General features: G+C 39.7%; 1 protein-coding gene across 1 annotated transcript in view; it reads right to left on the bottom strand.

Annotated features, from left to right (window-relative positions):
* Positions 1-23,848, bottom strand: part of CUL1 (cullin 1) — a 57,117-nt gene that overhangs the window by 10,478 nt on the left and 22,791 nt on the right. The window contains exons 3-15 of the mRNA XM_063129056.1: positions 23,279-23,453; positions 21,000-21,167; positions 18,774-18,824; positions 15,556-15,646; positions 13,892-14,055; positions 11,842-12,004; positions 9,446-9,576; positions 7,183-7,290; positions 6,988-7,094; positions 5,164-5,212; positions 4,850-4,985; positions 3,248-3,361; positions 2,658-2,734 (exon numbers count right to left, since the gene is read on the bottom strand). Coding sequence (XP_062985126.1) covers positions 2,658-2,734; positions 3,248-3,361; positions 4,850-4,985; positions 5,164-5,212; positions 6,988-7,094; positions 7,183-7,290; positions 9,446-9,576; positions 11,842-12,004; positions 13,892-14,055; positions 15,556-15,646; positions 18,774-18,824; positions 21,000-21,167; positions 23,279-23,453 — 1,534 coding nt within the window. The remainder of the gene's footprint in view (positions 1-2,657; positions 2,735-3,247; positions 3,362-4,849; positions 4,986-5,163; positions 5,213-6,987; positions 7,095-7,182; positions 7,291-9,445; positions 9,577-11,841; positions 12,005-13,891; positions 14,056-15,555; positions 15,647-18,773; positions 18,825-20,999; positions 21,168-23,278; positions 23,454-23,848) is intronic.

Genomic DNA, 23,848 nt, shown 5'->3' with positions numbered 1-23,848 from the left:
ATGTAATGGTGGCGGTGAACTAATAGTGATTTGCCGCTGTCACAAACTATTCATGATAATGTGTTTTTACCTGCATCCAGTGCAATCTGCTTTCCAGTTGTCCTGCCTGTTTCATATCTTTTGCCTCTTCAATAAACCAGAGAACAAATTGGGGTCTACATCACAGGAGAGGATGCTTGGGAGCGATTATGTCAAAACACTCTCCATAGTGACACCATGGCTTTAATAGGAGTACCAGCCAGTGGAGAGGATTAGCTACTGCTAATCTAAACTTCACCAGGAAGTGATCTAACCATGACAACACGCTCACAGAACACCACTCACAATTCCAGACTATTCACTTCCCACCTGGTTAAAAATCCCAGATCCAGAGAATGGCCTGCAGAGTGCATTTGAGCCTCATAATTGTCTTGAGGTCTTGAGCTAGATCCCCAATGTGGAGAGTGACATCCCTTGGGTTTTTAATATCATGCCCAAGGTATCACCTCAGCTAGCTAGGGCAGGGAGACTGACAAGTGCAGTGTGGTCAGCACCCCAACAGTATCCTCAACTCTGACCAAACACCAGGTGCAAACACTCAAACCCTGTATCAAGCAGTATCTCCCCTAGTGGGGGAGATAAGAGTCTTTTAGATGATAGCAACTCCCAGACCCTCAGGAATGTAGAAGCTGAAATGTGTACCCAGGCAGACAAAGCTGGGTAAAATCAACTGCTCCCAGCTCATCCAACCACGTCTTGATGATACACCCTAGGTCGGTCCCTTCATCTACGATTAAATTGTAGATGATTGCTAGCTTATTATAGGCCACCTTGGTATTAAAAAGCAGCACCAGAAAGCCAGAGGGCAAGTTGGCAGCACAACCGAAAACCCACCGGTTGAGCTGGGTGGGGTGGGGAGGAAAGAGACCAGAAGAGAGGATAGCTCTCAGATGTTTTCTTACTCTTGCCTCTTCAACCCCCAGCACTAGGGGTGTGCACGGACCCCCCCGCTCCACCCCGCGGGCCGATCTGAAAATTTCGGGTCGGCCCGCTCCACACCGCGCTGCTCCGCCCATACTCCGCTCCTCTTCGCCGCGGAGCTCCGGCTCTGAATCGGAGCTCCGCAGTGGAGGGGAGTGGCGCCAGGTAAGGCCGGGAGAGGAGGGCGGGAGGTTTACTGGGCCCTGCCGCCATCGCCGCCCGTGCGGCGACGGCGGCAGAGCCCGGTAAGGGACCAAGGGGGAGGGGGGGGCCTTACCTGCCTCCGTCCGCGGTCCGTCGGTGTCTTCAATTGAGCCTGCAGTTCAACCAGGAAGTCTGGGCCACAAGCCAGACTTCCTGGTTGAACCGCGGGCTCAATTGAAGACGCCGACGGACCGCGGATGGAGGCAGGTAAGGGAGAGGAGGGCAGGGGGGGGGGGGTTACCGGGTCCTGCCGCCGTCGCTGCCCATGCGGCGACGGCGGCACAGCCCGGTAAGGGACCAAGGGAGAGGGGGGCCTTACCTGCCTGTCCGCGGTCCGTCGGCAGGTAAGGGAGAGGAGGGCGGGGGTGGTGGTTACCGGGCCCTGCCGCTGTCGCAGCATGGGCGACAGTGACAGCGGCAGGGCCCGGTAAACCCCACTTACCTTTCCGGCGGAGCTCCGGATCGAGGCGAAGGATCCGCCTTCACCTCGGTCCTCTTCGCCACGCTCCGCCCCCCCAATCCTCTTCACTTCCGCCTTAAGGGCAGGCGAAGCCCCCCGCTCCGCTTCTAATTCGCAGGTCCGATTAGAAGCGGAGCACATCCCTACCCAGCATCATCTGCCCCTCTGCCCATGACTACTGGAATAGGAGCACCCCAAGACCTTCCCCTATCACCCTATTCCTCAGGTCCATTATAAAAACCAAGAGACAAGGTATATGGAAGTCAGAAAACTATCTTAATCACTCAACAGGTGGCTCTAAAAGTGTGGAGTTAATCACAAACAACAAAGTCCAATGGTATCAAAGGAATTACAGTACTGAATGCAGAATTCTAAAAAAAAATGCATAAGGGACTCTCAAAGACTACATTCAGTCCCGCAGAATTTTTAAAATGGCACGGCTTCACAACGAAAAATACTAAAACCGTATCAGTGGAGAGATGCAAAATAATTAGGATAGATGATAACATTCCCTATTTTGTATATGTATCTCATCATCCTCAGAAATCTATTTTAACAGGAAGTATTCTGTCTTGTGCAGATGGCTTATTGCAACTAGAAAGCTCATGAAATGAAAGCTTTGGTGAGGTTAGAAATTACAAATTACAATATTTGGACAAATGACACCACAGTTAAAACTACATGACTTCTCCTATGTGAGATGCAGTATTTCATTAGGTACATGTACCCCTGACATAACAGACAAAGAATTAATAAGGCCATTGTTTCAAGCAGTTAAGAAGAAATATACATACTACTTCCATTAGTATGGTCTGATCCAGTTGACTGGAACACTAGGTAGCAAGCGTTCACTGAACCGTACATGTAGATATAAAGAGATATGGCGCACAAAGCAGGCAAACATCTACATTTAAAAATACTTTGCCAGTTGTAATCTTGGCTTAACCATGCTTCCTTTTTGCCACTGGCCACAGAGAATATTACAATTTTCCTGTAAACTGAAACATAAGCTTAAAGACTAAGGTGGCCTCACCTCAGAGGGGAGAGCAAACGCACAAGACATTTGGAAGGGCCAGGATCCAGAGCTCAGAACCTGTATGCTAAAGTCCACTGGAAGAGAAAAGCAAAGAATTAATTAGCTAGGTAAATATATTCTTCTGGTATTATAGTCTCAGCATAAATATGCTTCAAAAACGATATAGAAAAACAAGGAGGCGACTGTGCTTTTAGAGCTGGGAGAATTTTTTATGGGGAGATCATAGGCATGTTTCTTGAGCTCAGGATCTAACAGATCACTTTTGGAACTATAGATCTTGCCCAATTCAACCAACCAGCAACAAATATTTCCATTTGCACAACTAGTGTGTCCAATACATTTCTTATTTGAGTCAACTAAATAAGTTCCCTGAGCTAGAAGGCAACACTTTTGGCATGCTGCACTTTGCTTGACCCTCCTCTCTGCTTGTAATACACAACCTGGACTCCTGCATATTTTGCCATAATATACAATAAGCAAGTATTTCAGATATTCAGCAACTGTTCACTTTCTTCACTGGATATAAGAAATCTGGACCATTCAATAATTCAGTGTTAACACAGATAATTTCATTGAACTTTACTTACAATCTAACGGCTCCGAATTGGACAGGTGCTTTTTGAACTGCTCATTCAAGTCTTTGCTTACACCAATATCTTGGAACATCCTCTGAAGTTTTGAGGTATACTCAAAGCCACAAGCTTGCTGCAATGAATCACAGAACAATATTGTAAGGTCGTGCATTTTGAGAGAGGAAGAAAAGCATCCTGCAATGCATTCATTCTATTGTAGGGTCCAGCTTCCAAATTCTGGAATAATAGAAACTAATTACAAGATTACATATTCAACAAACCAGCTCCATACCTGAGAGGTTAGAAAGATCAAATAAATAAATAAACCCAGCCATCTTAATTAGTTTGAGCATCTGAGACCAGTAGTCTTCTAGAAATTGCTGCTGGCACACTAAAGAATACATAAATAACATTTATCCTACTATGCTTTTAGGATGCCTTTTTACTTGACTAAAATTTTATGGTTTTGCTGCTGCAAGTATTCAATGATGTAATTTTTATTGTTAACGTTTTATATTGTTTTGTATGTTTTAATGTTGTGGGCTGCTTTTGAGAAATTTATTTTAGAATAGAAAAGTAGGATAATAATTGGAAATAAAACTAATAATAAAATTTAATATGACACATGCTTGAAAGTACATTTCCCTCTGTCAAGAACACTTCACTATACTTTACCATAAAAGGCAAATATTTGATTAAGTCTAAAGTACATCTGAGGTGCAGCTGGTAATATCAACAATATTCTCATCAATCGAAAAGGTTTTGCCTAACTGAACTAGCATAAGAGCAGCAACTTTAAAAGGGAAACATCTGAAAAACGGAAAACTTGGGTGGTTAGTTTTTTTGACCCTTACTTCCTTTCATGGGCAAGGAAGGTGGTTTTAAAAAAAGCCAGCTTGTAACTTCCACTGGGAGTTGAGAAGCCATAGCTTAGTGGTAGAACATTTCTTTTGCATGCAGAAGACCACAGGTTCAATTTCCCAACATGCCCCCTTAAAAAGATCTCAAGTGGCAAGGCTGGGGAAGATCTCTGCTTAAGATCTTGGAGGGCTGGTGCCAGTCAGAGTTGACACATGAACTAGACAGAACAATGTTCACACTCCATATATAGCCACTTGATATTTGCAAGACTGTTACTGGAACAAAACAAAGGGCTGATTTAAGATCTTGATAAGGCAGCCACCTTAAATTCCATTGTGCAGCTATTCCCAGCTATTGGCAGTGGCAGACTTTTGCAACAATATGCAGAAAGAATTCAGACCTTTGTATGACAACTACTGCACACTAACGGGTCACCAGAAGCTGCTGTTTGACAGAGTTTACAGGGGCTGCCATATACCAGGGTGGTCAAGTTCTTCGGTCAAGGGATGCTTTAATGTATCAGCTTCAGTGATTCACACAAATGTTCACTATGGAAGATTAGTGAACCACTGTAGCACCACTTGCTTAGGTCTGGAGGCTGATCACATAAGGAGAAATTCTGGCAACAGGAATCTGAAAGTGTAAGAATCCTAGTACATTCACACAAATATGTTAAACAGCGCAAACCATATTTATGTATTTTACCAGCTTTATTTCACAATGTCGTTCTGGTAAAGAAAGAAAGGAAAAGACAACTTGCCTTCAGTTTGGAGATCATGCTTGCTTCAGCATCATCACTCGCACTGTTCTGGTGTACAAGCCGCTTTGCCAACATTTTGGCATAGAATTTCTGAAACACGTCTTTGTCTTCAATATACTTGAAGACAACCATCTGGAAAGAGCATGTATTTTTAGAATTTACTTTCAAAACATAACTATATCCAAAATATAAGCATCTCAAATGATATGTTTTCCTACAGTATCCTGTCAGTCTTCAATATTCACTCTAAAACAGTCTGCAACCCAAATTGCTTGAAAGCCGAAAACATCTTAGTATGAAAAAAACTTACCACTTGATTGAGTGTGTCTTCAAGCTCAGCTTCCTCTGGATTCTTCGAGCTGCAGTCAAAAGTGCATTATTTGTTATAATTCAGTATGTTTAGCATTTGCAACCCATGAACCCTCCTTCACTTTTCAGTACAACAAATTTATAATATACAGAGTGTACAGCACCTTTAGTTCAATTTGCTAGCTGACCAAAAGTTATCCTAAATGTCAGGGTAGTTAAGCAACATCCAGCAAACTCCTAGAATTGTACAAATGGGAATATTCCTAGTTAGCCTGGAGAGAGATCAGATATAGACCACTGGGCCTGTGAGTTCCCTTATCCACTACCCACACTGCCATGCAACATGAATGACTGAACTGAGAGATCCTGCAGTTACCTAAATCCAGGACCTTCCTTGACCTTCAGAGACAACAACCTCATTAAAATAAAAAATCCACAGCTGGGCAATACTTTTATTAGTACCAACCAAAATTATATAAAAGTGATAGCTTTTGAATTCTCTGGGACGCTTCATCATGCTAGATGAAGGGGTTGGGGAAGAAACAGGAAAAGTCCAAAATTTTGGCCAGACATTGCAGGCATGAGGTCTGCGGTTTAGATAGCTCCAGTCTCAAAATGAAGGTTGTAGACTGAATGAATTAATCAGTGGTAGATAGTGCAGGCATCAGATTATATCTAGCAATGAATTTTGGGAAGGAGAAGTAGCAATGGTTCATCTCTATTTCTGAAAATATAAAGGCCAACTGTAATTCAGTTCTGCCTTTCCCCTACCTTTGCTTTTTTATAACCCAATTAAAGAGCATGTGACCCCAAAGTGCAGTCCTTGGGGAAAATATACAGTCCAAATAGACCCCTAGAAAAGCTATATAGATGAGCAATTTTGTCAGAACACTTCTATGGGCACGTGGCTAAAGGTGACCTACACACAAGAATAAACAAGGTGAATCTCACACAAAAAAGGTATTGTGGGAGAGGCTGGAGCCTAATTAGCCAATTTCAACAAGTGGAGGGGTGTGTGTATGTGTGTGTGTTTGCACCATGCATACTTTGAGTCCACAGAAGCTGTAAAGAAAAGGAAAACTCCCTATATTCCTCCCATTCTCATCTCAAAGCCAGGCTCACTTTATGTACTTCCCCAAAATGAACAGCTAGTTAATAGGATGAGTCCCCTGTTACCAGGCATTGTTTTACTTTCACACCTCTGTGCTCTCCGACGTCAGCCCCTGCTTCTTCCAGCACCCTGCCTGTATTCCTGCTCTTACAACCTATGTTGCAAGGTTGGATGCTTGGTACCTGTATAGAATAGTCCCCCCAGCCCCAATGTACTCTGAAGTTGACCTCTTAGTTGTTATAAATGGCTGCGGTCCTTCTGCTTTGCTATCTTTTGCAGCATCCATAATTAAAGACAAACTTCTACGTAAGTACTGCCCTATTACTCTAAAAGTGACCAAGTTGCAACATTCCTTTGATTATTAATAGACTGTAACCTAAGTAGTCAAGAGCAACATTTGCATTACATTTTCAAAATGGCACATCTCCAATCCGCAGCGATAATAAGGTGGGAAGATAGTATCTCTTAATTTTATAGTATCTGTTACATCTTAGATACGACTGTGAATAAGGAGGCCAAACAGAGTCACACAGGATGATCTAACATTCAACCATTTCAGATTCAAATATACCTACTAGACAGCAGGCAAAAATTGGAAGTGTAACTGTACACAAGACACCTTGATCAAGGATTAGAATGCTGTTTTATTCCATAACGGTGTGTGAAATGAATTCTAGGAAATGAGAGGCTACAAAGCTCCCACTGGGCACGTACCTTTTCTTTAGCAAAGAGTCACAATACCGTGCCAACAGCTCTGGGGATTTACTGGATGACTGGGCCATTTTTGTCACTGCATTGTTATTTATAAATCGACCACAAGCCTGTGAAATGCACAAGAAAGCGAAACTTTGAGATGTCTTCAAAATCAGTAATTCTAAATGTTGACTACAGAGTTAAACATTTTTTTACCTTGTCTAGAGCAGCCACAAAACCAGCATCGTTGTTGAAAGCAGACATGACCAGTGCATTGTATTTCTTATGGACATCCAATACTGTTTGTACATACATTTTGGGATCCTAGAAATAAAAAAACAAGATGATGACAAATTTGATCTATTTCTTAACCTGTTTCTCAAATACGTATTTCATAGCAATGTTTTCAGTTTAACTGAAACAAAATAAGACACTTTTTAAAAGTGGCCTTACTACATTTGAAGTTTTAGATAAAAATGCTAGCTTGAACGCCTCATTACTTCAACACAATGCCACTGTATTTAGTTCTAACAGAAAATTTTTTTTTGATTACTTCACCAGCAATGCAAACTGACTTACTAAGAGGAAAAACATCTTGAATATATTTTACTGTACCAAAACTTTTTTTAACAAGGAAGGAGTAAGAGTAGAAGAGGCCTCTAGGATCAAGTAATAGTAAAAAGGTAAAATTAGAGAAAACTGCAGAGGTAAGCAAGGAGAAAGCTCTGTCCTGGGCAAAGACAGGGATGAGAAAGTGGAGAGGACGCAGAGATCACTAGTACTAGGCCAAAAGATCTTGGTCACATGGTCCCTCCTTATCTTGGGCACTAGAAGGAATAACCCACTGTTAGATGTCTCTTCACACAAAACTGGGAATTTACATTACCACCTTACATTCTCTCCTATAACTCAATGACTTTTGTCCTAGATCTAAATATCAAAGTACAGTCTCATCTTTAATTTCTTCATTATAAAAGGCTACTATTAAGAGTGAGAATCCTGGTCTAAACTCTGACTTGAACTTGCCCCATACCAAACAGATTGCTGCCATAACATGGATTAGATTCATTTACCCCACGCTTACTTTTCACAATTATGAAATAATGTGCTGTAAGCTTGTAAACAGATTTTTCTCTTCTAAAATTAACATTGGTGCATAGTATACCATTTGACAAGAGATATTAATTCATTTATAACATGCCTTTCCAAGGAACTTAGAGTGATATATATGGTTTTTGCTCTCCACATTCACCTTTATTCTCACAATTACCCTGTGAAGTGAGTTAGGCTTAAAGATAGTAAATGACACATAGCCATGGCTGCTTTGAGCTTGTATTTTCCCAGAACTAGTTCTCATTGACACAGTAAACCATTATCTCGCTATACTGCCTCAGCTAATGGGCAAGGGCTCACAAGATTGAATAATCCCTCACATACAGAGAAAATGCCTACATACAGAATGCTAGCACATCAAGAAGGCTAAGTCAGAACCATTTAACTTGACATTGACTCAACTTCAAGTTTTCTATATGGAGGGTTATGTAAATACCATGCATTTCTAGCAGCTAGTCATGTACAGAGAGTTTCTGTGCACTTAGATTTTAAGTAACCACCTTCCAGGTCCACTAGTGCTTTTCTCTGCTTACCGTTATTCCATCCTGTAGAATATACTTTCCAAGGATGTCTCCCTAGCACCCTCTTAGATGGCATTTCACCTGCACAGGTGTTTTTCTTAAAAATCACTTTACTAGCTGACCAGACTTATTTTAAACTGAAACTATTAAGTTCACCATTCTGTTATCTGGCAGTTTTACTGGATGATTGTTGGGTTTTATATTATTTTAGGAGCTGCACAAGGTTTCTCATTTGCCCTTTTAGTTTTCTACACTAACAGAAGAGAAAGTACTTTTAAAATACTGAAATACAACTATTTGCCTTGAAGATCTCAGATTACATTTTTTTAAACGCCTACATGCAGTGATTTTGGGACAACCTTCCCCCCAAAATTTTTGCAAACCATCATCACTACATCATCTTACCTATGCTAACTGCAATCTCCCTTCTCAAAGTCCTCTGATCGTTTGAAGACTAACACAGTTGAAAGCACCTTTTGTGGCAGATCCCCTGAACGACCAACTGATGGGAGTGCTCTGAACATTGTTTTTCAAACTTTCTTTTGAATAGGATGTCAGAAGACAAAATGAAAGGAGATTGCAAACCAAGAGGCAGCATGGCATACACCCACACTTATCTCCATGCCTGGATACTGCCTATTATAGACACAGTCCTGAAATAAATCTCTGAAACGACTTTGGGTATTCCTGACCTTCTAAGAAAAGTCTATTTGCTATACGGCAGTTTCCCCCTATCTTTTTGCAAACACAACGGCAGCTTTTTCAACTCTATTAAATAAACTTATTATGAATTTGGGTTGATGTATAGAGGCATTTAATCTAAATTATTCTGAAGAAATACTTGCATTTAGTGCAGCTTCTCCACATTTTTCAATGGCAGCTAGACCCTGATTATGAATGTGCGTTTCCAGAAGTTTTTTCAGCTCTCCAAGACCGTCCTGGATTCGGGACACAAGGTTATACATGCGTCCCAAGTCTGAAATAAAAGGGAGCAAACAGATACTCTCATCTGTACTGCCATTCCTGCTCTCACTAAGAACTAGTAAGGAACAGAGTCATAGTAAGAAATACATTAAAATAACCCAAACAATTGTAAATCCTGAGCAATGCACCCAACCTGCTTTGTACCGGAGGACAAAAGGACAATTTAAATGTCTCTGCATAAATATCAAACTACATTTTAAAATCCACAATGATAAAAAAAATGATTAAAAAGTCATGGGTAGAGCCACTTCTGTGAAATGGCTTAAGTTGATGACACATCACTTAAGGAGAGGTATTCCATAGTTTTATTGACATTAAGATTGTTTTTGCAACTGCATGCCTTGGAAACCTGTTCAATTTAAGGGAGTGTAAACTGAACAGGCAGAGTTATAGCCATGTCGGCACACAGAATCCTTCAGTGAGTTTTGAGATGGGAAACCAAGAAAACAATTAAAGTTTACTCAACTACTGTGGTTATAAGGCTAATAAAATCCAATAATCACATTAGTTCACTCATCGTTTTAATTAGAGTTGTTTGATGCTCTATAAAAATAGGACAGTATTGTATTGTTATTGATTAAGGACTAGCAATGTTCAACACAAAGCCATCTAATTCTGCTTTTCATTGCTCATAACCAGTGATGTGGGTGTGGAGCAGTTTTTTGCAGTAGGATTTTCTATTTTTAGAAATGCATTTGTTCATAAAATTAATCAGTAGCATAATAAATGAATACAATAGAAGTTAAATTGGGAAACTGGAAAGCATACAATACCAGTCAAACCTAAAATCACAGTTATAATTCACTTTTTTTTTCTTAAAATCTAAATTATGTAAGGAAGGGTATGCTACTGAGTTGTCATGCCCAATAATTACCAAGTAAAGCTATAAAAATACCTTTAGATAAAGCTTCATATGATTTTTAAATAATCTGCAAACATCAGTATATCATGATGTTTGGCATACTCGAGGCTACAAGTGTTGAAAAAAATGCTCTGTGCCACTGGACAGAATATTTTCCCAAACAAGAGAACCAGGCTGTTGTTCCTAAGCTAAGGGTTCAAAATAAAACAGCGCTAAAAACCAACAAGGAATAACAACATATACAAGTCCATTGTACCTCTGAAGGACATGGAAGGGACTACTTAAAAGCTGTTCAGATATCTGAAGCCATAAATCAAACAAATTATGTGCAGATACAAGGTGCAAAATGCATTCATGACTATTTCCATTTGTGCAACTCAACTCACTTTCCCCCTTTTATGTAATACCTGCCAATATTTATAGCTATACCAATTTGCTGTTTTGACCAGTATTGCAAGTGATACTCAACTTGATATTTAAATTTTAGATCTTGATAATCACTGCAACTGAAAATGGATTTTTCAACTGCAAAGTTAAAATCTTATGCACTTAATTCTTATCCTCACGAACAGTTGAAAAACATATATAAAAATGTGGTTTGTGTGGGCATTTTACTACCCCAAGCCATTTCCCAATGTATTCTTGGGTTATAAAAATTTCTGAAGAATATACAATACTTAAACAGCCATAGCCAGAAAACACACTTTCTTAAGAGGTGAAATTTTCCTTTCATTACACATTTTTCCTTCCCCATTGCATATAGAATAAGCAACACAATCTGTTCTTTTAAAGAAGCTATAATTTTCATTTTCAATTTGAAACAACAAACAATTTGTTTTAAATTCAAAATATTGGAAAACTACTATAAACTGTCAAAGTAAAATTTTAGGTCAATGTTTATTACTATGAAGAACTAATGTTTCTGATGTCATGGGGTTTTGTTTTTTTAATGAATCTGTCTCAGGTGACCAGGCAGATTAGGGTGGGGGAACTAAGCTTGTTTCCTCTAGAAAACAGTTTTCTTGGGGGTGGGGGTGGGGGGTAGAAACAGCATGAGACATTTTTTTACCTCCATACTTTACATTTTTGGAGACATAAATTCACCCCATATGTGAAATGAAGGGATTCTTGGCATATTTTTGGCCTTAGAAGTTTTTGTTTCAGAAATAAAATGTTAATTGGTGTGTGGCTAAACTTTGGGGATGACATACAAGTGACAGTAGACAACAGTATCCTGGGAGGAATATGTTGTAGGTCTACTTTTGTGCAAATTCTGTAATTTACACAAGTGCACTTGGGGTACCCCTTTAGGGCAACCTCATTGTACCACCAGAGACAGCTACCCAGCACAAACTGGCTGACAAATATCTACAAGTTAAATTTTTGACAGCTTACCTTCATTTTTGTCAGCATCCAGTAGGTTTTGAAATTCTGTGTGAAAGATCTCCAAATGTTTTTCAATGAGTACTTGTTCACATTTTCGTGCTAGTTCATCTTGTGTGCTCTCATGTAGATATACCTGAACCCTACGCTGTTCCTCCAGAAGACGAGCTTCCGCCTGCAAATAATCAAAATCCCACTTAAAAGCAATGTTTGAATAGCTATAACTTGTAAGCTGCAACATCTCAAGAGTGGTTTTCCTATTACAGCAATGCTGATGAATTATTATGGATCAGTACTTGAAGAAATGTTCAGAGGAGAGTTAGTTTTCAAAAGCTATCCCACTTGGACTAAACAGAGCTGTCTGAGGTTCAGATCACTGGTCCATCTAGCTCAACTTTGCCTAAAGGGAAGAGGGTCTCAAGGAGATACTGGGTATGGAACTTGGGGCCTGATGAGTTCACAAAGCATACACTCTAGAATGAGCCACTGGCCTTTTCATATACTTCTTTATAGAATTATTGGCTTACCTTACTCGTCAGCCTCTATTTCTGCTCAACAGAAACACCTTCCTCCCTGGGGATTTTTCTCATTTGTATTGGGGTATATTGAAAGTAAGAAGCAGCAGCAGGGGAGACTCCTGCTATATCCTATCTTCCCCCAAACTAAAGGGTAAGAGAAGGCTCAAAAGAGGGGATGCAAGCTGCAGGGAAACATACTCATCAGACGATCTCTATAAATAGCAAAAGCTGACATTCTCTGGATGCCTTGGCTGGCTTCAGAAAAGCGGTATAGAAATACCATAAATAAGTACATACTGTACATACAAAGTAATACACATTCAACTGGCCAGTGGTGCAAACAGAAAGCTGGATGAGATAGGCCCTTAGTCTGATCCAGCAGGACGCCTAACGTTCTTATAATCTTTCAGGGACTTGGCAGTGGAACACACAGACATGGACCACTGAAACTTGGTTTCAAATCCCTGCTCACCACAGAGCTTCCTGAATGATCTTGTCTAGTCATCTTTTACATCAAACAAAACTCTTTTACTTCAACCTACCTCACCAGGCTTTTGGAAAGATTAAATGGTACAGACTCATCTACACCATTCTGAACTATGTGGAGTAAAGATGGGATACAAATAAGAAGAATTTTCCTTTTCAGATATGTCAAGATTTTGGCTTCCTTGGAACTAGGAAGCTTCTCATGAAAGTAATGAAAGTAAATACGGCAGTTAATCCAACTAATAGTGCCTTTTCTTTTTGACCAACTATACATGTGGAAAGTATAGACAACTTTCATCAGTGACCCAATTTGCAAGTCACAGGGCAACTGCAGGGATGAGTACAGCACACAAGCCACACACTTATCGTTTCTGCTTTTTATGTTTTGTGATGTGTGAACTTGAAACCTCTGGGTCATTTATGGGTTAAACAACCCAGAATTAACCCAACAATTGCTCATAGATTAATAATGGAAATGAAGATCATGCGGCTTGCATGCTCTGCTCATCCCCTCAATTCCTGGGTTAAACAACCCAGGAATTACCATCATGGCCTGCAAACCAGCTCAATATCTCCAGCATCAAATTTCTCTGAACTTGAAACAGGTGCAATGACCTTCACATGGCTTTCCTGTGTATCCTGAAGCCAGCAAGTTTGAATGAGTCAATATCTAGGAAAGGAATTACAACCACTCCTTCATTCTAATTAACTCTATGTGTGATTTTAAGGCAGCCTTAAAGACTAGCCTTTTCTGGCAGGCCTATCCAGATCAATGTTAAATTAAGAATTTTTAAGATGTATTGCTTCCTGTTCTAATGTTGTTCCCCGCCTCGATCCAAAGGGAGAGGGGGGTAATAAATAAATAAAATTATTATTATTATTCCTCAATAATAATGCTAAACCCAGAGTTGTTAGTCAAACGAGGCCAGAGGAAAAACAAATAGTAAAAATAAATAAATAGTAACTTCAGAAAGTATGAATGGAAGATGAAATGGAAATAGGTTCCCCTTCAGGTAACATAAACAGTTTCCAGAAGCAGGCAGGGTAACATCACATACCTTTTTCATGTATTCTGTAACTGGATTCTGTTGCAGAAATTCAGTGCTTTCTCTTGTATAGAATCTCTCTGTGTCAGCAAGAAACTGAGATTCAAAGGACTCTTTGTAGACTGTCAGTGTAGGCCCCTTAGCAAAAGTATCATCTTCGTTCAGCCCCAGCTCCACTGAAAGCACAGGGACAAAAACAAGTCAGTGGGTTGTATGCTTCAAGATAAAAATCTAATGAATATAGGTTTCATCTAATAGTCACACCTGTGTTAAACGAACTGCACTCTTAGCAATCCACTTAAAAAGGATTCAATCAATTTTAACCTAAGAAAGCTAACACAGGATGAGGAAGAAGAACCTACATGCAAGACTTAACTTTTGTAAACCGCCCAGAGAGCGTTGGCTATGGGGCGGCATATAAATGTAATAAATAAATAAATACTGTGTTAACAGCCATTATAGGGCTGGAACCATAAAAGCTATAAACTTGGCTATAACTGTAATTTATTTATTTTCAAATGTTCTCTTGAAATCTAAAATTGCTAGCATCTTTCTTCTTTGAAATAAGTTAATATCTAGCCACTGCTGAGAAGGGTATTAGAAACTAGTGCAGAGCCCAATAATGCCTCCCAACCAAGACTAAAATAGGTGTGACTATTCTTTCAGCTAAATGCAGCACAATTCTAAATCTGTTGACTCAGAACTAAGTCCCAAACATGATCAATGGGATTTGCTCACAGGTACAATTGCCTAGGATTGCAGCCTTAGTAGCTTCATTGAAGGAAACATTTGGCCTGGGTAGCTTTCATTTGTGGAAGCTGCTTCACTAGGAGTGTTTTCCTCAATTAAGGAACCTAGATTTTTTCCAGTCGAAGTTCGTCTTGCCTAATAAATACGTAATACATCTACACAGACATCCATTTAACATGAAAAAACCTTATGTATAAGGCAGACCTTTGAAAGTGTTACTAGCCAGCTCAAGTCTTTTAGAAACAAGATGTGGCTCTTGCTTCTAGATTATACTGGAAGTTTCCTACAAGGCTTAGAGCAGAGGTGCCCACCTCTCACCCACAATTCTCAGTTACCTCGCCTTTTTCTCTTCACTTTTTATTATTTTGATTTAGTTAGCTTTTTGTTCTAGTTCAGCTCCCCTGCCAAGTAGTGTCAGGAGCATACAAGGTTTTCATTCTTCCAGCAAATTCACACACTGATAGTAGAGTAGGCACCTACCCTCAGTGTGGTACTGTGGCCACACATTAGTCTTGTTGCAAATGCAGAACAGATTAAGGGACACTTAGCAGCAGCTGTAAAAACTGTTGTGGTGTTAACTCTACCACACACCTTTGACTCCAGGAAGGAGGAAGAACAAAGTATGTGTAGTGAAACAAACATTCCCTCACTTCCACTTTTGATGGGTTTGGAAAGGCATTGGAACAGGGGAAGGCAACTCAGTACCCTTCCAGATATTTTGGACTAGAATTCCCATGATCCCTGACAACTGATTGTTTGGAGGACACTAGAAGATCTTCCCAGAAAGGATGGAAGAAGACTACAAACAATGAATATTTCACATTCCTTCACAGGGCTGTGAAGAGTTGGGAAGGATTCATACTCAGACAAGTTTTTCTCTTATGCAGGACTGGAAAGAAGACATTGGCAATGAAAACTAATTTTACCGTAAGACTGAACAACTCCACTGATCAGTCTTGTGTTGATAGTTTCACCATTTCTTTCCTTTTCAATCAGCTTCAGCACAGCATTTGTTACCTTTAAAAATATGGATTAAAACATGAACTGGTTACTCAATCAAATAACATGCAGCACCCAACACATACTTGAGAGCCTAAGGTCTCACCAAAAAAATCTTATAAGGCAAACTGAAAGATAATTATAAACTATTCCCCTTCACCAGCATGGATAAAGACCAATTTAAAATATTATATTTGATTTGATTGTTTTTAATTAAAAAGTATGGCTAGCATCTTTTTAAAATAACATTGTTTAAAATTACATTGATGGATCTCCAATCACTTTATCTCTACAACAGGCCATTTTGGATATCATTCCCACCACAAGGTTTATTATGATGGGAATGAGCAGTTTGCATGCTCCCCCTTTGTGAGGGCATCAGCAGCTCTCACTTCCATTTTTGATTATCCAGTTTGGTGTTATATCCAAATCCTACACTGGGTTAATCTTAACTATAGTTTGTCAAAGCAAACTAACTTCATAACCCAGTGTTTGAAGTTGGCACATTTCAATACAAACCACAGTTAAGGTTAACTACAGTGTGCTCTGTCTGGATTAACTATAAAGCTGTGGTTAATAAAAAACAGAAGCAAAAGTTTCCAATCTCTTCCTTGCACCCATACTGCGGGGACATGAGCCTAAGGTTCACTGCAGCTCATTCCCACCACAATAAAAATGGCTTATTGTGACATTTGAACCAGCTCAATGTGTTCAGTTGTCAAATTATAAATACGTATGTCATGTCTCTACTAACCAAACAGAATGGACATTTACTTTCCATTTTTCTGAAAGTTACTCTTTTGCTCCATAAGTAACAAGGATAGATTGCTTATCTGTAACTGCGGTTCTTCAAGTGTTCATCTGTGAACTCACACGTAAGGATTATGTGCCTGTACAGAATAGCACTAGATTGATCCAAATGACTGTTCTGTTTTAGGTGGGAGTCCCATCCACCTTCTCTGCACACACACCAGGCATAGCTCCCATCTGCTTCTCAGTACTGATCCCGCCGCAGTGGAGGAATAAAGAAGGTGAGGCACCAAAGCAGGAAGGAGGATGGGTCCTGTGAGTTCACAGATGACTACTTGGAGAACCCCAGTTACAGGTAAACAAGCTGTCCTTCTTCGTGGTCTCTTTGACTCACAGATAAGCTTGGCCGTTAATTGAGCCAGTACCATTGACAGACTCCAGGTTAGGACCGGCAGAGAGGCTGCTGGATAGAGGTGGGCAAGTACTTTAAGGAACTGTTTCACATGAGGGTGCGAGGAAAGAAATCTTCAATATTCTCATGATTAGCCAATATGGGTGTATATTGACATGGAAATAAGCGTCATGAAGATTTATGGCAGTAAACCAGTCTCCCTAATGCAGAAGGGCAAGAATGGAGGGAAGTATAATCATCCTGAATTTCTTCAGGCGAATCTAGCAATTGACATCTCAAAGGCTGTGTATAGATTGAAGACCACCAGCCTTTTTGGGGACTGTAAAGTACCAGAAGAAACTTTTGAGCAGGAGAGTTTTTCTATCACACCCTTGCTTAAGAGAGTCACGATTTCTTCTCTTAGAACCCAAGCAGAGTGGAAGATCCCCATGGTGATACTGGGGGAGTTAACTTCAAATTCGATAGAATAGCCTGGGGTAGTGATAGGGTACCCACTTGGTGGTGGTGATGGACCTGGAGGTGGAAAGAAAAGGTTTGAGCCTGTTCTGGTGATGAGGAATCAGTGGTCGGGCTCCTCTGTAGGAATCAAAAGTGACATTTAGATTGGTTGAGGTTTTTACCATGAGTAGGCTGGTCTCCTGGAGTGGAAGGAGGAGTAAGTTGTACTGCTGGCAGGGACTGCATAGTAGGGATATCTGGACTTCGGAAATCCATCCCTTGTGTGAATTCACGAAGCTAAATGTGGCCCTTTGGGAACTCCATAGCAGCTCTGGATGGCATTTATTTTTTATTATTTTCCCTGCAGTTGTGGAGGGAGGTCCAGAGGGCAAAAATGGCCCCTGAATCTCCCAAAGTTGCCCAACTCTGCTTTAAACAGATATAATCCTGCACCATATGTGGGTTAATCATTAGATTTTAGATTATGTTTCCCATTTCTATAAATGCTGTATTAAATTGCACATGAACAGATTATATTATTATATCAATCATCTCAGGACATATCTAAACGTCAAAGTGAGAAATATAAGATGTATCAGATATTTGAAGCAGTATTTTTTTGGTACATAAATCATCTTGATTTAAAACCGATCCACCCTGCTTTTTCTGGCCAGAGTGGAAAAAACTCTCAAAGCAATTGTTTTGACACAACAGTGTCAAGAATAACTTAGATGAACTTATGAATGATGCTGCCACTTGCACTTCTGAATAAGCAAACAAAACAATTTTAAATCCAGCTTAACTCTTCACTATCAAGCAGCTCTTTGCGAGAACTTCAAAGAGACATCTGGTTCTGAATGCGATCCTCCACCAGATGCTCAGAGGCTTACTGATTCACAGACAATATCTTGCAATACTACTGACAGTGAAGTGGGGCAGAACATTTTCCATTTCAAAAGTTCATTAGTAAAAATGAATGAATGCAGAAACAGCATTAGGCAAGCATGGTAGTTTCAAAGTTGTAATTAATGTTTTTGAAGTGATTATCACTAGCAAGTATGTGAAAGAAAAAGGAATGGGGGATAGAGAGAGAGAGAGAGAGAGAGAGAGGAGGAGGAGAGAAAGAAAATAAGGAAGAGCAGCCAGAGGAACAGAAGGAAGGAAATAAGAGCCAGGAAGACAGAGAGGGAGAAGGAACAAAGAAAGAGAAAGCAGAGAAAGAGAGAAGCCAAAACGGGTAGCACCCACACAGGGTGCACATTCATGTACACTTACACACAAACATTGGTAAGGGGGCACTCCTAACTTTTTGGTATCCCTTCCCCCTGCCATTTGTGGTGGCACACAGGAGACTTTTTCGAAATGGGCCCATGGGCCCAAAAAGATTGGAGAGCCCTGTCCTCCACATATATTGACTCTTTGCTTGAAAAGTTAATACTTTTACTTAAGTTATATGGAAGGAAAAATATATTTACCATAAATCTTATAAATATTCATTTCTGATACTAATGCAAACATTAGATAGCAATCAGTGCAAATACATACCTGCTTATTTAATGGCCTGAACAAGCAGTCCCTCCAGGTCACAAGTGCAAGCTAGGATTTAACAGAAGAAATAATAATGAATACAAGAATAACTGTTTGTGATATCTACAGTATGGTATACATCGAAGTTTTCATTTTCTTTCTTTGGGAAACATTTTCTAAATTAGCTTGTTGTCTGAGGATTCCCTGTGTCTGGAATGGAACTCCTGAAAAGGACACTGTTCAGGGAGGCCGCTACCTAGATTTATTGGGCCTCACTAATTCCCCGTGCAAACTGAGAACATGCCCTAGACTAGTGCTTTCAGGCTTGCTGGAATCTACTTTGTTTCTTACTAGGGTGCATGGGTCCATCTGCTGAAGCCATATGCAAAATCGTGGCAGAGGGGAGGTAGACATACCCTGGCAGTGTAATCCTATGCATATTTATTTACTTAAAGTAATTGCCTAGTAAGTATGTTTAGGAAAGACAGGGTGCATGGTCAAACCAGGAACTATATTTTTAGTGCCAGAATTGAGCTCACAGCCCTTTTACACAAAAGCCCACTTCTGATTGCCCCAAAACTTCTTTGCATCAGCAGCCTTTGGGGGGCTTTTATTTGTTGCTATGTTAAACAAAGAAATCTTTGACAATCTACTGCAAATTACCCAGAGATTTAACAGCAAATGCACATGTACTGATGTTTCTGCCCTTGTCCTAGAGCACACCTAACACTCTACATTGTAGGGTAAGACAAATTGTAGACAGGCTCTCTTTCAGGTAAAATTGTCCACCATTACTATTCTTCTGTTAAGACTTTAACATAATCTGTTAATCTGTAAAGTACAACAAAACTCTTTTGCTACTCCTTTCGGAATTTGAAGACTGGCTTGGAACTATTCTTAATATTCTAAATTCATACTAATAATTTTCACTATATTGATAACAAGAGTATCCAGCACATTCCATATATTAAACTAAAAACTTTTGCAAGGTCTAAATGTCACACAAAAAGAAGTGACAAAGCTGCACTTTTAAAAGACTACTATTTCCTCAGCCCCTATTAACTACATGTAGAACATCTTCCTGTCTGTTTTCTGGGTCATTCCATAACTTAAGAGAGAACACAAGTAAGGCTCTCAATCCCACAGCACAATGCTGGCTTCTCTACACGCATTATGTCCCAACACAGCGAGATGTGTTTGGGGCCTTTTATTAGCCCAATCTTAATTCATAGCTTTGCTCTGCTTAAAAATATTTACTGCTACAATTATGGGAGCACAGGGGTTGAGCCTTAGAGGCGCACCTTATGGTCAGAGGACCAAGTCTCCACCTCTTGGAGAGGGGCAGGCCTAGCCACCTTAATTTTTTGTTTTCCTTCCAGGCCAGCCAAAATATGTGGCCCCCTGACAGTAAGAGTTAAGTAATTTAGGGCGCAAACCTATCTGGATTGCCAGCAGACGGTGAGCTCCAAACTATCCTATTCCCGTCCCCGTCCCCAGATGCTGTCTGGGGACATAGGACTGGCTCTCTTATTTTTGCAATTAGTGTAAGTATAAAATCTGTCGATGACTGAAGTATCTTTTTCACTATTCTAATAAAATTAAACACTTTAAAAATACTGAATGGTTATATGCCCACTCCTAGATGAAATGAAGGACTAAAGAAAAAATAGTGGGATCCATAGTTTGGCAGAAACAGTAGAAAGTTAGTGTGTCCACAAAATGGAGTGCCGGAATGTGCTTTATTTACATCCTGAAGCTTGTTTAAGAAAGTAAGAGAAGCCTCAGTTCATACATTTACCAGCAGCCAGTGCTGAAGTAGCAAGATAGAGGAGTGGCACGAGCCCCTCCACACCATCCAACTGATGGAATCCAGTGTGAACAGAACTCCATCTGGTTGTCCATTGCTGTGGAGGGAGCTCGGGTCTCCCATTCTATAATGCTATCTCAGGGCCAGGTCCTCTCGAATGTATGAACCTGAGCTTAATGATAGCCCGAAATGCAGGCACAGTGTATTTCACAACTGAAAACAAATTTCACTGATAAGCAAGTTATAAATTCTCCCACACTCTGAAGGGCCAAGAAGACAAAGAACACCAGTACCCCCTCAAGTCAATAGCACGTTATATTTTATAATGACAGAGCACAGTAATAATAAAAACCTCTGTGAATCATGCCTGATTTCCAGTATGAATTTAAACAAAATAACAGAAACAATCTCTCCACTAAAAATGAAAGTACACTTACTGAGTAGATTTCATATATTCCCTTGCGGCCTTCATCACACTCACGCCGAACCCAGTGTCGATTGAGGTAGGCACAAATCCCATTCAGCACTTTGCTTGAAAACCTATAATCTTCCCACTGTTGAGTGTAGAATTTCAAAACACTCTCATCCATCAAGTCTTCACCATCCTGAAGGAAGCAATTCACAAATATAGAAGAGATGTAATGCCAGATATAACCAGGACTTACTGTTGTCCCTGTGTATACATCCTAAGTTAGGAGCAGAGCTGGACCTTAAGAAACCTTTGCCTGCTACTTGCAGTGGTTTGGCTTGCTGAATGGAGTCCCGCCCCTTCATTGTCATTTTTATGCTCCCAAAGGGAGCAACTGAAGGGGCATCATCTTGCCATAGGCTGAGAACATGTTCATGTTTGCTTTCTGCAAAGTCATAGACTTCCTTCCTTCAACTTTCTGCTCTTCTGGTATCACAGGTTACAGCTCTGCTTCCTTCATAATCTCAGACAGCCAAAAAAGCAACTTGCACAACTATAACATTTATTTCAAGTGTTTATGAACCATGTTCCCATTAAACATTTCTCTGTTCCTAGCATTAACTTCAACGGGTTGATGGAAAATATAGCAGACACTGTTTTATGACAAATTTACCAGTTACCTAGCCCCAACTTAACACTGGTAAATGCAAAATAGTAGCAGAACCAGTTTTATGTGAGACAAGATTCCTTAAGCTGTAACCATACAGAGGGTTACAGCTAAAGAGTTCAATGTTTGTTGGATATTTATGAACCAAAGTTCTGTTCAAATGGGTAGCAACAGAGTTTGCTGTTCTAGAAGGAACAGACCAAGTTTTGAGAAAATGTTTGGTGTGGAAGTCCAGCTATTGCTGGTTTGGAGCAGTCTTTGGATTAAATCAGAATCAAGTCAAAAGCTGAGATTTCACAAGACTGACATCTAAACCAGTGACAAAGACACAGGTCTGGTTCAGACATATTGCTATACCACGGTGCTTATGTGCACAAGCAGTAGTGATTCTCTGGTTCACACGTTCCCCCTCCCCTTTCCCTCTATGGGTGCAGACATAAGGAGACTGGATGCTTCTGCTTTAAACTAATCAAAGTTTCTAACTGATTATTTTGCACATTGAAATGGTTGTTGTGAACAAGTGGAAGCAAGCTGGTTCTTGACTGACCAGTCTTGTTAATCAAGGGATGCTGTGATCTCTGAAAATGGAAGAACAACCCAAACTTGTAACTCAAGAACAAACCACGGATTACAAGTCTGGGGTGTTCCTCCACACTATCCGACACACATCATGACAAACCTATTGTCAAGTAATACGAAGGATTTTTTTAAAAAAAGAAATGCTACAGCAAACATAAAAATGAATATTCCAAGTATTATCCCAAAGACATTCTTCAAATTAAATTTATAATCTAGTGCTATTTATGTTCTCACAATTATCAATCTTCCTGAATCATCAGGGACATACAAAGACAGAAGTCAAACACTGACAATGACCTTGGTCTTGGGTTTCTTTTGCCAATTCTTCTATAGTTATATGCCCTTTAAATCTCTGGTATCAAAATGAAATCAACACTCCAAATAAACAATGCTGGCCACTCTATGAAGTGCTCCAAACACATCTTCACTGGTTTAGGTAGTTTCTGTGCCTTCTAGGAACACTCATATTCATTTTTGTTTATTGAGGAAAAGTCCTCAACTTGAAGCTAAGCTACACATAGGTTTGGTTCTATACCCTGAAGAGTCTTAGATGCTTGAAATAGATTGGGAGTATCTGTCTAGACAAAGCTCCTTGTAAAATGTTTGGTAACTACATACTTTGTTTAAAAAGTGAAGACATAAAACTCAGTATAACTGCAGACTTATTACCCGCTGACAGCATTCTTCTCCACTTACCTCAAGCAGTTTTCAATCATTTCCTATTCTTCAGTACTTGATTAGTTTAGTATTCTTTTAAAGTAATTTGTTCATAGCCAACATCAAGCTTAGACATTTTAATGACAATAGTGAGTTTAATCCACAACTACATTTTGTTTTGTTTTTAAATCAACTCAATGAAATATTGAATTAAAAAGCTCAGGCACTTCATCTGTAATTCTGTTTAAAAGGCAATTATGATGTTCTTTTAGCATTTTTATTGTATGCTGCCTTGAAAATTTTGCTGCCTAAAACGCCTAAAAAAGTAATTTCTCCTTTTTTAAAAGGCAACTTATACAGTAATACCTAAATTCTTAGCTTTTTACATGATACAATTGTCTTACCTTAAGAAGATTTGTCAAGTAATTCTTCAGAAATTCTTTAAGCCGCTTGTATAGTTCCAAACCAACAAACTGAGCTCCTCCAGGTGTTTGGCCTTTTTTAGACTTAGAAGTAGGTACACCAGCTCCTCGCGCTTGATTAGACTGATGTACACTAGTACAGTAGTTATAAACATGACTGGTAGAACAGTTAAGGAATATAGTGCATACAACATGTTAGAACAAAGTAACACACAACTGCGAAATTAATACATAACATTTATATAAGCACTTTCAAATGTTCAAAGGGCTTCATATTACATTGGGTTGTATACAGATTTAGCCATTAAGTAGACCCATCAAAATCAATGCTACTTAAGCTATCCATCATGAGTAATATAAGTCCAACTGATTTCAGCACGAATGCTCTAAGTATGACTAAATCTAAATCCAACCCAATCTAGTAATCTTTACAATATCCCTATAAAAAGTAAATCAGCATTATTGTCCCTATAATGCAGAGGAAGAAGCTGAAGAACACTGGCCACCAAGTGGGTTCATGGCAGACACACAATTTCAAGGCTGCTCAGCCTT

This window comes from Elgaria multicarinata, chromosome 1 (assembly GCF_023053635.1).
Source record: "Elgaria multicarinata webbii isolate HBS135686 ecotype San Diego chromosome 1, rElgMul1.1.pri, whole genome shotgun sequence".
NCBI classification, from domain to species: domain Eukaryota; kingdom Metazoa; phylum Chordata; class Lepidosauria; order Squamata; family Anguidae; genus Elgaria; species Elgaria multicarinata.
This window is presented reverse-complemented; position numbering and strand designations above follow the sequence as displayed.